Here is a 15,505-nt window from a genome sequence, read left to right as displayed (position 1 = left end):
ATGTGAAGCTTGTTGTTTGTAGAAAGGAAGACTTAAGGTGGAGGTAAGAGTTCCAAGGTTTTGATGCCATGGGGAAGTATATTTCATTATTTTCTATTGTTTCTCATATGCTGGTTTGTCCATTTCAGTCAGTGAGAAACACCAGTGTGCTTTCACTATTTAGTCAGCGACAGTGACACTGACACAGCAAGCAGCTAATTCTGATACGACAGACCTGCACCATCTGAATTAACAGCTTGTGGTGCCAGTAGGAACAGACAATGTTGGGAGTGTTGGTTTTTCAGTGCTGCCGATTCTCCTCAGCCACTGTTCTTTTACTGCTGAATTGGGATGTCTAGTGGATTTTGTTGAACCATGCATCTTTTTATTTCTCAAATTAGCATTTATTAAATATATGTAATACAAGAAATGTATAACTTTTATTTTAAGCTGACCCTAAATTGAAGTCTTGCCAGTAATCCTTTCTTTTTTAGGATGGTACAGAGCCTTTTGATACAGGAATTTCAGCTGTTTATGGTTAACTTTGAACTTTATGTTTAACATGGGAAAAGATGTGTGATTCACTCATGGGTATAATGTTTGATTATTCTAAAGCTGCCAGTGAAATAGAGAATAGGTTAATGTTGTTTGGGGTAGAGGTTGCTCAAATCGAAGTGTGTAGTTGTGTTGGTGACACGGTTCATGGGCCTGCATTTACTTTCCAGCTGTGGATGTGTAATTATTGTCCATTCAGGCCTCATTTCACCGTATGGTGTCATCTTTTTGTACTCCAGCTGCTGAGGCCAATGAAAACTCCCCCAGGTATTGGAAAGTAGGCTTTATTTGTTTAAGCTTTTGCTCACATTTTAATTTTAGTTATGTAGATAACCTGGGCCATGTTCTGAGCTATCTCACATTTTTGACACAGAAAACAAAATATTGAAATAGAAGAAGTCCATCGTGTGACTTATTTATGAAGGTTTGGTAGATAACATTCAGTTGTTTTAAAGGTAGCCTTTACAGTAAATGGCTCCCTCGTGTGGATATTTTCAATCATGCAGTCAGTTCTCAATCCTTGAACAACTTTAGTGTGGAGGAGGTATTTTTGATATCAAGTACTCCTTCATGTAGTTTTACAGTGATCACTCCGGCCTGTTGGAGGACTAGTCACGTTGGCTCAGAAAGCTGATGAGCAGTTGCCCAGACAACCATCTCCATCAACAGATCCATCAGTTAGTGTTGAAGTCTCAGCCTCTTGAAAAACATTGGCCCCGATATTACCAGGAAGGCGGGTTGGCAGCGGGGGGTTGACTGGGCACGTGGGTAACCCGCCCAGTAAAATCGGTGGGTTCCCCACGCGATCGCGAGTAAATTGAAGCCACTTACCTTGGCTTCCGGGTTTCCCATTGGAAACCTGCGCAGTGGGTGGACTGCGCACCCGCATCACAGGCTGTCAGCTGGAGGAGCCCTATTTAAAGGGCAGTCCTCCAATGCTGCTCCTGCAGCAAACAGCCAAAATTACAGCATGGAGCAGACTAGGGGAAAGGCTGCTCCCAGGTTGAATGATGCCTCACTCCAGGTCTTACTGGATGGGGTGAGGAGGAGGAGGGAGATCTTCTACCCAGCAGACAGGAGGAAGTGACCTGCCTCTGCCACCAAGAAGGCCTGGCTCGAGGTGGCAGAGGAGGTCAGCAGCATCAGCAACATATCCCGCACCTGGATCCAGTGCAGGAAGCGCATCAATGACCTAATAGGTCAGCCAAAGTGAGCACACTTGCTCATTCTCCTACACTCAGTCTTCCACATCACTGCCCCCACCCCACAACTCCTTCTGCACTGCCAACACTACTCTATCACATCACCCCTCACACCCACTCAAACCTCATCCTCAACTTACCTGCACTTACTCACCTCCCCAGTACTCATCCCACCACTACCATTCAACCCAATCCTCATACAATCTCATGGCTCTGTCTCATACTCACCCTCTGGTACATCTCTTTCACGGTCACCCTCACCCAACCTGCCAGTACCTTTGCTGCAGCCACAGGGGATGCATCATGTATGAGTAGTAGGAAGTGTAAGGCAAAGGTTTCGTGAGCACAAAGGGGATGCACAAGGGTGTTTGTCGGATTGTCATGTTTTTTATTTATATTTGATTTTGGTTCAACTCACATTAAATATTATATTATCACCACTACTGCCACGTCTTGGCCATTCTTAACTGGCTTGTGCAATAAGTCCCTTTCATGAGGTTCTCCATGAACACCCACACTTGATGCCACCCATTGGGTCATCCTACAGTGGGTGTATGTGCAGTTGCACGACTATTTTGTGCAGGCGCCTGTGGTGCAGAACTGTTGTGGAGCTCCACGTGGCAGAGGTGGACGAGTCTGGTGATGTTGCTCGTCCTCGGATGAAGTGATGAATGCAGCTATGGCGCCCCCCCCACCCCATCCTGATGGTGTGAGTTTGAGGGGGTCCGCAAAATAGGTAAATGTGATTGCACAGCAGAGTTTAGGGTATAAATTAATAATTTTGAGCGGAAAGACCAAGGTGTTGCAGCCAAAACTTTGTCTGAAGTGACAGAGTGCCCTGCTGCAATAAATGAGGTATTCCCCCCGATTGTCAAAAAATCCTTTGCATCTCCCACTGTCTGTTGACTGAAACACGTCTGCTCCAACAGGGAGTGTTTCCCACAGCACGGGAATCACGCTGAGGATCCATGAAAATTGCACCCCTGCCAAAATCTCCTGTCAATAAGGTCTGTCAAGTACCTCAGCTAGGTTAGTAAGTATTTAAATTGTCATCCCGCCGGCTTTAATTGCCGGTCGGAGTCCCGCGTGCAGGAGCTGCGCGCGCACCGGAACGCGTCACTGGAGAACCTGGAAGTGGGCGGGTTGGAGCTGGGCTCCGGACCCACTCCAGGATTCCCCGATTTTACGAGACCCCCGCCCCCAACGCACCCGCTCGGCCACCCTAAAATCGACCCCATTGTCTTTTTGCCTTCCTTTAATGAATGTGATTCTGCCACAGTACTTAAAACATTTGAGGCTGTTTATAAATGATCCGGCCTACCAACAGTTCATGCCTGAGCTCCGTCCTGTGTGTAGCACCTCAATGCATGTTGGGTCACACATGTTATTATTCCAAAATAATGTTTGTTTGAATGTTGCCTTGTAATTTTATCTGAAAAATAAAACTCTACTGCCCTGTAGCTCATCAGATGTAAAATTTTAAATCTCCATTTACTGTTAAAACAAGAACTTTGAATTGGAGCTCTAGTTGTGTATTTTGTCTGATGCAACTAATGGTATAGTCAAATTCTTCTTCAAAATGTGTCTTCTTCCCTCCTCCCCCAGAATACTGTTCAGGTACATTAAGTAGTACCATTGATATTCTTACATAAGACAGCCCACATTTAAGACTATCCCTGAAAACTCCACCTAAAAAAAAAAGCTGTGAAAAATCTATGACCCACATAAGATGAGGGTCAACATTCAAGTTTCTGTCCTTCAAAATTCTCACCTTCATATTGGCTGGAGTGCGCACAAACGTTTCCTCTCTGCTGCTTCTCATGTCAGCCTTAATTTCCTCCAGCTACGATATTTGAGCAGCAGCTCTCCCTCGTGACACCTATTCTGGTTCCCATTGCTGGAGTGAGGTTGGCCGAAGAGAGGGGAAATTGGCACTTAAGTATACAGGCACTGAGGGAGCAGCAGCAGGGCAGGAGTGGATAGAACTGCACTGGGCATGATGCTGGGTCCACCATCTTTGGAGAAATTCCTCTGCCAGGTTGGGCCCATTTGGGACATTTCAAGTCTTGTATGCAAGTATATACAGTAAATTTTAACAGTTGCAGATATCAACAGTTTAATCAATTTTAATTCACAAAGATGTGTTTTTTTTTCCCTTTTCTATTAACAGGTGAACAAGAAATACTGACTAATTTGCAGAGAAAAGTAAATACTCAACGTCCACGGACCCACCTAACATTCTTGGTAAATAAGTAGAATCATTTATATATTTATTTCATTAGGGAACTCTGCATTCACATGAAGTGCAGTCATCCTGCAAAGATTACATGGTATGAAGAATATGACAGAACTCTGTAGATGTTGTTAATGCTAATTCATGGGCCACACTTTTCCCCGAGTTCTCCTTTAATTTGATGTGATGTTTCACACAGCTAATGAGCTGAACTACAGTGTTTGTCTGGGTTTACTGCACTGATTTGAAGCGACTGATCTTTCAACACCATGCTGAGATTGCATAAAAAGTTGGTGCAGCAGTACTCTGGAGGGACAGGGTAGGAGCGCACAATACTCTCAAGTACTTTCCCATTCAACAGACACTTTAAAATAAATTATTGTGTATTTTTTTCTACCTCAAAGGAGAAATTCCAGCTTTTCAGGTTGTTATGAGCCTTGTCCAGTCTCCTGTCTGAGAAAGCTTGCTTGGGTAATGTGTGCACCAAGTCCTTCTTTGGGAAGCTCTCATTATAATCAAGCAGGGACAAGCATCCTTCATAGTCCCGGTTGCCAATCCCAGTGCTCCAGGACAATATCAGTACTGGGTGGGGGTGGATGTGGAGGGACTGCAGCAGAGGTTGCAGTCTCCCCCCTTTAGTTCATGATTTCTCCTACTTTGTGGTGTTTATGAGGGAGTGCCTTTTCGTTCACAGGTACTTTCTACCCTCCCACCATTGCAGAGTATAACAAATCAGTTTTGATGGTTTAAAAAATGGAGCTTGTAGGCCGAAGTTACCTTTTTTAAAATTGATAGGGGGGCTATTTTAATAGATGCTCAATAACACAACCCCTCTATCCTGCGCTAACTCTATCTTGCTGCGTGCCACTTTGGAGAAATGCAGCTTGTAATGCTGCAAGACTCCACCATAAGGCTGGCAGTATGTCCTTTCCCTTCAGCCTCTGTGAGCAGGTTTACCAATTAGGAGTGGGGTGCGGGAGTGGGGAATAATCTCTGGCAAATCTCATGAGTTAGTGTGTACACCAAAAGTAATCTTACAATCTGTTCCTTGAAGCAACATCTCATAATTCACAATCATGTAAACCATAATTATTGTAGAAATAACAACCTCCTTTCTTGATTTTATAAGCATTGTTTAAATAAAGATTCCACTTGTACACGCCAGAATTTCCTTGGTCGTTCCACTGATCAGCCATTGTAACTTCGATGGAAGATCAGCAGAAGCCCCTTTTTACACTGTTTATTCTGCCATCTTTCTGTCAAAGTTACAGCGGTCGATAGGGAGGACCCCAAGGAAATTCCCAGCGATGGGGCCTTAACCTGTTTTTGAAGCATCTGAAAGTGCCTTACTTGGTGACTTTCTCTTCAGAGTTCAGTGACTGTTGGTATGTGGGCAAATGCAGCAGCCACACTGCCACCAACGTCCCTCAAATAGCAATAGGACGAATTAGTAATTTATCTGTGGTTTTTGCTTTTGCTGGTATTTATTGGGGGAGAATGTCGGCCAGAATACGGGAAGAATTCCAGGTTTAGTATTGACAATATTGGTTGTGTGGAGCAAACTTCCTTGTATTGAAAAATGGCAAAATGCACGTTCTCTTTGCAATCAATGACGAACTAGCACATTCCAAAACCATGTTCCCAGGATTTTGTTAGCGGGTCACTAATTACTGGAAAAACCATAGGCATTGTTCCTTTTTTTTTGTTTAAAGATGGACTTTCAACCCCATCTCATCCCAAAACTAACAAGCTTTTTGTAAAATGAGAATGTATTTTTCTTTTGCACTTATGGTATATATTTTGAACAGCGATAGCATATTTTAAAAGAATTAATAAGTTAATTATATTTTACTCCATGGTAAAACAGTCACCAGCGTGACTTCTGGACTTTTTGTTTGACAGGTCATACGCGGATCTTCAAAATAAATTTGCTGTCTTGTGGCGATGGATAGAACAAATGCTGCACTGCGGAAGCGAAACCAGGTAAATCTGAAGCTGCTCCTATCAAAATCTATTGTGTGTCGGGTTTAATAAAATGATCTACAGCAAGTATCAGCGTCTGAAATATGTATTCAGGGACCCAAGCATTTTAGGAATAATTTAGAAGCCAAAATATCACTTTTCATAACAGATTTATCCTTGGCGATTAAACGTGGAGAGTAAAAAAGGCCCATGTAAAAATGAGGCATAGAGCAGTGGTTTGTGCTTGTGACTCTCCATTCAACAAGTTCATGGTCCCAGCTCATTTTGTTCCTTGGGAGGAACTTAGTATGGTCATGGTTCTTCCTGACAAAGCAGAGAAAATTACAGGGTGAGCCAGTTGGTGCCAAGTAGCCTTAGCAGCAGCCTTGGCAAAGGTTGCGTGCAATTCCGCCGAGGAATAGTCCATGACACAGAAAGGCCGAAAAGTCATTCTTAATCTGGGAGATGAAAAGGAATGGGGATGAGAGACTGAAGAAAGGGCCATGTAAACAACGAAACCTGTACTCTGGGCTTGGTTCTGATTTTAGGTGCAACGCTATGAGATAGTTCAGTCTTCAGTACTGAAGTTATGAGCTCCCAGCTACAAAGATCGATGGAAGGTTTCCTCTGTTTGATAGTGAAATCAAAAGCCTGTTTGTAATTCAGCACACAAAGGAATTCTACCCCTTATGAGTTTGAATATCAGTTTTGGTGAGATTCAGTCTTCCCTGCCTTCTGTTGTTTTTGTCCCAGCTGTAAGGTAGGCCACTGAATGCAAAAAAGGATTCATTCAAATTTGAAGACAGTTCCTCCAATAACTTCCTTATCAATTGCATTTTTCTTTGAATTAACATTTGAGCTTTGCCGAAGGGTTAAATAACTGATTATCTGTTACAAGTGTTATTATGGTAATATTTATAAAACATAATGAAAAACAAAAAGTCCAATTCTAACCAGGGACTGAATTTTATTAAGTGGTGTGCCAGTGCCATAAGCCATAGTGTTCCGAGGGCTTGTTTACAAGCTAAGTTGGCAAAGTAACATTTCACACCACCAGACAAATAAATGTTATCCGATAGTAAAAGTATTTCTCTGGATTAGGAACATAGGAACAGGAGTAGGCCATTCAGCCATTTGAGCCTGTTCTGCCATTCAGTGTGATCATGGATGATCTGTATCCTAACTCCATCCATCCGCCTTGGCTTCATATCCCTTAATACCCATGGCTAGCAAAAATCTATCTATCTCCGATTTAAAATTATTAATTGAGCTAGCATCACTGCTTTTTTTGGGAGAGAGTTCCACACTTCTACCACCCATTGCGTGAAAAGATGTTTCCTAACTTCTCTCCTGAATGGCCTGGTTCTGATTTTAAGGTTATGTCCCCTTGTCCTAGACTCCCCCACCAGTGGGAAAAGTTTCTCTCTATCTACCCTATCAATTCCTGTCAAAATCCTAAAAAATCAATCAATTCACCCCTTAACAGTCTATATTCCAGGGAATACAAGCCTAGTTTATGTAATATCTCCTCATAATCTAACTCTTGGAACCCTGGTATCATTCTGGTGGATCTGCGCCACATCCCTTCAAGGCCAGTATATCCTTTCTAAGGTCTGGTGCCCAGAACTGTACATAGTACTCCACATGTGGTCTAACCAGGGCTTTGTATAGCTGTAGAAGAACTTCCTCCCTTTTATATTCTAGCCCTCTAGTTATAAAGGCTAACATTTCATTAGCCTTTTTGATTATTTTTTGTTCCTGACTACTACATTTTAGTGATCTGTGTACATGGACCCCTAAATCTCTTTGGATCTCCACTGTTCCTCGCTTTTCACCATTTAAAAAAGGCTCGGATCTATCCTTTCTTGATCCAAAATGGATGGCCTCACGCTTCCCTGCGTTGAAATCCATTTGCCACAGTTTTGCCCTCTCACTTAATCTATCAAAGTCTCTTTGTAATTTTATGCTCCCATCTACACTGCTTACTATGCCACCAATCTTTGTGTCATCAGCAAACTTGAATATATGGCTCTCTATTGTGTTATCTAAGTCTTTAATGAATATAGTGAATAGTTAAGGCCCCAGCACAGATTCTTGTGGGACACCACTAGTCACTTCTCTCCAATTCGAGTACATACCCATTATCCCTACTCTCTGTCTTCTACCACCTAACCAATCTCCTAACCAGGTCAATAATTTGCCTTCAGTTATCGTGTATTGGTGCAGTGGGATATCTTGGCTATGGAAGAAAATGGTTCCACACAGTGTTGTATTAGGTCAGGAGTCTTTTTTCCCAAAATGAAGGGACACAGAACAGTATTTTTTTCAAATTTGAAAAACTCATTTGTTGGATCTGAATGCAAATCAAATTTTCATTTTCCTACTTTTTAATGCTCATCAAGATGAGGTATGTTATTGCCAGGGATTGGAACTCTTCCCATTTCTGGCACCCATTGCCAACATCATGCACTTCCAGGTTAGGTGTAGCACACCCAGATGCAGAGTAAATCTCTCTCTACCCTGCCCCAACCCTGCTGCACCAGTGTGACAATTCTTCCATGTACCATCCTGGGGCTTCTTTAAGTGGCATTGCCAATTAGTCCTGAATATAGGACAGTTTTGTACTGTCTGTACCATGCCCACTGGGAACTGGAGTGAGACTGTCCAAATTCATTTCATGTAAAACCCTTTACAGCCAGACAGAGAAGACTTTTATCCTATTGGAGGAGGCTGGATTTGAACCCAGGACGTAGAAGTGAAAGACCAGTGTCTAACTCGCTGCACCACTCAGTTTCTCTTTTTCAATAAACGTTTTTTAAAAAATCATTAATTTACATGCCTGACAAGCACTCTGGAGGGTTATCCTGTTGCAAATTTGCATTCTTTTTTCAAGCTTGCAACTTTAAAACTCAAACTAACCAAACCCGAATTAGGCTGGCAGGGAGTGGGATTTTACGGTGTTCTTTTCAGTTGGCTACCATTTGCGTCAGTGATGTCAAGACCCCCCCAGCACAGCTGTGTTGTTTCACGCCTTTTCGTTTACATTTTTCCACCATTTCCAACCTCTGAGGCCCTGACGGAAACCCTGCTGGGAATATTAGGCTGACCGTCGCTGCGGGAGAGGAAAATCCCATCTTCCATTTCTAATGGGCAGGTGCACCACCTAAAAAGTAATTATATACTGGCAACTCCATCCTCCTTTGTGACAAACTGTAAAACAAACGTGGGGTTAAATGGAGGGAGAGGAGAATAGGTTTCTTGATCTGCCTAGTGCCACAAATGGGTTTTTAAATGTAACACAAATCAATAACCATTAAGCCCCTCGTTATTCATATCCTCTCAACATTTACTGCAGCTGAGATGCTCGCTCTGCTCTTGGATAGAGTGCTCTTGTAACCTGCATCACCAGTGGTGCTGCTCCATTAAAACCTTTGAAAAGATTACACTGTAATTGATCACAGATGCACGAGAAACATGATTGGGTGGGGAGGAGGGACCTAGCAAGAGAGGATATGCCACCAGGATGAGAAAATTACAGACGGTCACACATTGTATAATTTATTACGTTAATTTATTGTGAGAGTCGGCTGAGTTTGAGATATTACAGTAAGTAGACAATCGCTGGAACTTCCAACTTGGACGGGGGCCTAAAATGGGCGACATCGGATTGGCCGCCCGTTAAACACCCCGCCGGATTTTCCTTTCGTGTCCGTAATTCCCCCCAATATGAATAAGGTGAGATGTTTTGTTAAATTAGAACAACTTGTCATCGATGATCGAACCTCGTTTACACTAGTTTTCAGAACCTATTCTGAGTAGAGTATTGACACTTCTAAATAGCTGACTATTTTCAACAGATTCCATGGCGCATTACGTGAGATCACCTCCTCCCCTTCCAGTCTGTAGCACTCGACATTGGCCGCCAACCATAAAGGAGCATAATCTGGGGTTGTGGACTTATGTGCCATCAGTTGGAGGTGTGATTTAAGTGGGGGAAGGAGTTAGCTGACTGTTAGTTTCTGGCAGCCTGAGTGGGAACTAACACTACTCACCCAAGGCAGTTTGAATGACTAATGGCCGTGTGAACCCCAACTTGTAGCTGCTTTATCAGTTGGAATTACTGGGCTATTCTATTTCAATTTGGAAATTGTGGTCTGGGTGCACAAGTTAGTTCAAAAACCTAGTGTACTACTTGAAGGACTGTACCAGCAGTACCGGAGTGGCCCAGCTTATAGAACGCAGCAGGAGACAATTTTTTAGGCCATGGTTGACCAATAAACTGGGGGTTGGGAGGGGAGATGGGTCTACTATTACCTATCCAATCATAGCTAGAGCAGCTCCAGTACTCGTTTCTCTTCCTGCTTCCACACCATTATCTCTGGAGTCCCCCAAGGATCTATGCCTGGCCCCCTCTCCTTCCTCATCTACATGCTACCTCTTAGCAGCATCATCCAAAGAAATAGGGTCAGTTTCCACGTGTACACTGATGACACCCAGCACCACCTCTCCACCCATTCAGTCTTGGATGAGCTACAATTTCCTCGAGTTAAACATTGGGAGGATGGAAGCCCCTGCCACAAACTCCGTACCATTGCCACGAATTCCTTCCACCTCTCCGGCTTCAGGTTGAACCAATTACCTTTTGAAAGTTACTATTGAATCTGCTTCCACCACCCTTTCAGGCAGTGAATTCCAGATCATAACAACTCGCTGCATAAAAATGTCTCCTCATCTCCCCTCTGATTCTTTTCTTCCTATCTTCTCTTGAAGAGTGTTGCTGAGTTTTGATTCCAGGGACACAAGAAGCCCCTCCGGTATTGATCTTAGACAGTGAGTAATAGGCTGTTTAACCATAAGGGAATCATCATCAAGCACAGTCCTCATCTGATGTCCACACCCACACTTTCCGGTGGGAATTACTGGATGGGGATCAGAAACCTGGCTGATTTTTCTCCTCCCTTGATGCTGAGGCAAACATAGCACTCCAACTGCTGCCCCAGCCGACATTAGCGAAATTGGCACAGATGGGGGTTCAAACCTGGGACTTTCTGGTATGTGGCTTAATGCTACACTGGGGTTGCGTTTACCTGCTTGCCCCTTGGGTCAGCCAAAACTCTGTTTTTCAAGATAAAAACTTTGAGGAATATCAGATCTGAGCAATTTTATAATGAATATCTAGATGTGATGAAACATTTCATGGTTTGTAAAATTTGCTCTCTTTTTGTATTGCTTGTTTTAGTATAATAGTCGGAGTGAAACTGATATTGAAGAAAATAGGTTGCGAATTCAAAAAACGCTGGTGAGGGACAAATGTTGCCAGACAGACCACCACCATCATGGCTGCTGTGAACCAGGTATTTTGAAATGTCTTTGCAAATAGGCTTCACCAATTAATTTAAGAATCAGTGGGAATCACCAAAGTTCTCCTTCATGTGTAGTATCATCTGATAACCCCTCCCCTCCTTCTTTGTAACATGTGGCTGACAACAGGCAACAGATCTGTACCATAGAATTGGTGATGTACTCGTGTCCAGCCTCTTGGAGGCCCACCTGGGAGGTAGTTCTGGGGCACACACTGCAGTCCTGCCATTGCTGTCTTTGTCATTGCTAAATTGAAGCATCACTGTCACAAAAGGTACCAACCCACAAACCGTTAGCAATGTTCAAGATTATGTGATTCATTTCCCTTTAAGACAAGTAGTAGTTTTAATCCACTGCAGTGTCCAAATATTAAAGTGGCTTGCTGTGATAGTGTTTATTTGGTAAAGATTATTTTGCTTCTTTTAAAAGTAAACACTTAACAGCAACATCCTAGGCACACATATCTGAAACAAGCAAAAATATATCTATCAATATAAGTGTTTTGACGCCTACCAAATGTCCAAGTGCTAAAAGAATTAAAAATGCAATCATTCCATGCTGTTTTTTTCCGACATTGAGGCAGAATTTTACAAGAACTTTCCAATCTGAAACTTCCTTTAGCAAATAGTTGGAGGTCAATCAGAGTATAATTGCGGTGTTTACTTACAGCAATTAGACTTTATGGCCTTAAGGGAACGGTCCATCTTGAAAACATTTTCACCTCAGCAGCAACATAATACATTGTGCGTTGCATGGTGTTACATTCCTGTCATTATGAAGCAGCGTGGCATCTAAGCTATTGTATGCAACACCGTGGGAGATCATTTTTATCATCATTGTTTGAGACTAGTATATTTTAATGTTGAACAATTACTGGGGTGAAATTATGCTGCGCGATAACAGGCATATGAACAGGTTATCGGGTTTGCATAAAATTCTTGTGCCAATTTGATAGAAGGAAGAAACTGGGTGCACATCTTTTGTTAAGAGTTGACAAAAGAATTTTGTACGAATGTTTTAACATGTTTGTTACTAATACTGCACAGTGTGATTTTACCTTGGATGTGAAGTAGATTTGATCCGGTTGTTAAAATTGGATGGCCATGTGGTGAAGGATAGAATACTAGAGCCTGGTATTTAGTTGCTTGCAATCTTTATTCAGAGATTCTCCTTACATACTCCAGATAAGCACACTCATATATGGATACAAGAGAGCCCCAATTGATGCACACCACCTGAATACAATTAACACTAATTGATATCACATGGATACAATTAACACAGTATCGTGTGTTCAAGAAGTGTCGACCATATTTCTATGTCCCAGTGTCACTTTGCTCTTTTTTTTATATATAAACTTTACAGCTTACACACAGGAGCCAGGAGACCCTCCTTTGTTACAACAGCAGCTTCCAACTTCAAAATCAGGAATTCAGCAAATCATTGAGTGTTTCCGAACAGGTACAGAGAAATTGTTACTGATGGATCTTTGACTCCTGTCTCCTCAAGATTGTTCCGCAGAGTAAAACGTGTCTCTACTTTAATAACTGATTACTCTGATGGCCCATTATGGACTTAATTGAACAAAATAATCTTGTCCATTTTCATTAATGGTTTGAAGCAAAGAATAAGTAAAATGAGACAGATCGAATTTATCACACTCCAGTGAGTGATGACATTGCAACTGGAATGTCTACTCCCTTTCTGACTGCTATCTTAATTCTAACTGAGACAGTAAGAGGGTGTTTCTTTTAATATAATGGCTGACTATAAATTATTAAATTTTCATACTACTTGTATGGCATTAAGTCTTCATTCTAAATCCATGACTCGCTCATTATTTGTAATATGTATTTATGGAAAAGGTGGCCCCATGAATTTCGTATGTTGCCTCTGCCATAGGGACTTTTAGTGGTGCTTTCACACTGCTCTTTCAGTGTCAGTGTGGCATCTTCTTGAATGCTGGTCTGTCACCAGATGTACAGTTTAAAATGGGCAAATGTGCACCAATGCAAGACCACCTGGCAGCGGTCGTCTCTCATTGATAAGAATACGCATTAACTGCAGTTAAAAATGAAATCTTGCCAAAAAAAGTAACGTGTTTTTAAAAGGGAAAATAAATGTTGGTATCATTGTATCAATTTCACCTTTTAATGATTGGTTTAGCACAGTAATATTTTTATAAACACTGCCAAAACCTCCAAATTTATAGCATCAAGTTTCTAACATGAGTTATAAGGGGTGATTCTGCAGTCTTATACATCCAGCAGGAAGCTCATGTTGGAGAATTGGGGCCACAGTGTTGTACTAATTTGATTGAGGTGTACAAAATTATGAGGGGCCTAGATAGAGTGGATAGGAAGGACCTATTTCCCTTAGCGGAGGGGTCAATAACCAGGGGGCATAGATTTAAAGAGATTGGTAGAAGGATTAGAGCGGAAATGAGGAAAAAATTTTTCACCGAGGGTGGTGGGGGTCTGGAACTCACTGCCTGAGAGGGCGGTAGAGGCAGAAACCCTCAACTCATTTAAAAATACCTGGATGTGCACCTGAAGAGCCGTGACCTGCAGGACTAGGGACCAAATGCGGGAAAGTGGGATTCGGCTGGGTGGCTCGTTTCTCAGCTGGCATGGACACGATGGGCTGAATGGCCTCCTTCTGTGCAGTAAGTTTTCTATGATTCTACTCCTATCTAAGAACTGTGCTCCCTGCAAGCATGACTGGATGCATGGAATTGCAGAGTCACCCCTATAGAGCCCAGTGTAATCCAAATCTAAGTGTCAATGTCCTATCATTATCTGCAACGTGAACAGAAGTTAAATTTAAACCCTCAATCTGTCACTCAGTGGAACGCTTAGTTCTACTTCTCCCCGCTGTCCTCACTTCTCCTCATCTTCCAGCACTCGCACTGTAAACTTCAATGGTTATTTTAAGAATACACTGTAAAATTCAATGGCTATTTTAAGAATATATCAAATTTTGCTGCAAGCTGATACCATGCAAGTCAAGGCAGTGAAAGTGATTGCAGTTTTACATTTTGTCATAGTATTAACTGTTTTACCACATATATTCTGTTCAATTTTGAGTTTGTTTTTAACAAAATTTTAATTCAACTAAAAGAAAACTCTTGTTGCTTCATGTTGATTTTTGACAAAAACATGTAAAGTAATGAATAAATATAATCGTGATAACATGTTGATATTATTAAGAAAACCTTTACTTTAAGAACCTTTATTTGGGAATCCCTATTGAATATATGTGATATTTCATGCACATAGGGACCACACAACTGAAACATATTTTACTGAAAGAGGTGGACACCATCTTTGAATGCAAACTGTGTCGCAGTCTATTCAGAGGATTGCCCAATCTGATTACACATAAGGAGTTTTACTGCTTCCCGAGTCTGAAGATGGATGAAAGTAAGTTTATAGCCTTTTTTTTGTTCTGGTGTATAGATTTTCCTTTTATTCAGGCCAGTTCTGACTACCTAATTCTCAAATTTCTCTGGTCCTGAGGCAAGCATGCTTATTTTTTCTGTTCCTGGCTGTGTTTTAAAGTCCAGTGTTGATATTCACTTGGTAAATCTATATCCCCTTGATGTGAGTTTTATGGTGTAGAGATTAAAATTTCATTAAATAGTCATGTCTGATGTCCCATTGGTAGTGACAGACCAGATAAACCCTCGCAGCAGTAAAGATTCCCTTGTGCTATAAGAGGTAGCCAGATTGACTTTTAATCTTTGAGATTTGGTAGGCTGTCCTTTCCAAATCATCATCAAATATCTAACTAACTGAAGTGTAAAACGGCCTCTTTTCTGCCTCGGTGGTGGACCTCGGACCCACCCTCTGCGGCATCATTTTCCATCTCCTCCACCAACAATCCTTTCGCCACTCTGAGTGACATTGCTAATTGACATTGACATGCTTTGTGCCCATGCCAACCGGGCATTGGATTGAGACTGCACAAACATTTCATATTGGATCACAGGAGCCAATGGACAAAAGGGATACTCATTCCATTAGTTTGGCCTGGTTCTGAATCCAGTTCCCAAAGCTGAAAGGCTAGTGTGGTAATCCACTGTGCCATCTTAGTGGAAGTGGGTCTAACTTTAATATGTTGTCACTGGGCATACTTAATGTATCGATACCAGTACTACTACTACTATTACTAAATTCCCATCCATCAGCTCATCAGCGATGATGGGGCCGAA

General features: G+C 42.0%; 1 protein-coding gene across 1 annotated transcript in view; it reads left to right on the top strand.

Annotated features, from left to right (window-relative positions):
- LOC137334825 (zinc finger protein 800-like) overlaps nucleotides 1-15,505 on the top strand; it is a 109,841-nt gene that overhangs the window by 71,931 nt on the left and 22,405 nt on the right. Inside the window, exons 2-6 of the mRNA XM_067999830.1 lie at nucleotides 3,907-3,980; nucleotides 5,872-5,952; nucleotides 11,171-11,285; nucleotides 12,658-12,753; nucleotides 14,571-14,714. Coding sequence (XP_067855931.1) covers nucleotides 5,914-5,952; nucleotides 11,171-11,285; nucleotides 12,658-12,753; nucleotides 14,571-14,714 — 394 coding nt within the window. The 5' untranslated portion in view covers nucleotides 3,907-3,980; nucleotides 5,872-5,913. The remainder of the gene's footprint in view (nucleotides 1-3,906; nucleotides 3,981-5,871; nucleotides 5,953-11,170; nucleotides 11,286-12,657; nucleotides 12,754-14,570; nucleotides 14,715-15,505) is intronic.

Source organism: Heptranchias perlo, chromosome 18 (genome assembly GCF_035084215.1).
Source record: "Heptranchias perlo isolate sHepPer1 chromosome 18, sHepPer1.hap1, whole genome shotgun sequence".
Taxonomy (NCBI): Eukaryota; Metazoa; Chordata; class Chondrichthyes; order Hexanchiformes; family Hexanchidae; genus Heptranchias; species Heptranchias perlo.
The sequence above is the reverse complement of the archived record's forward strand: the minus strand, read 5'-3'. Positions and strand labels throughout refer to the sequence as shown.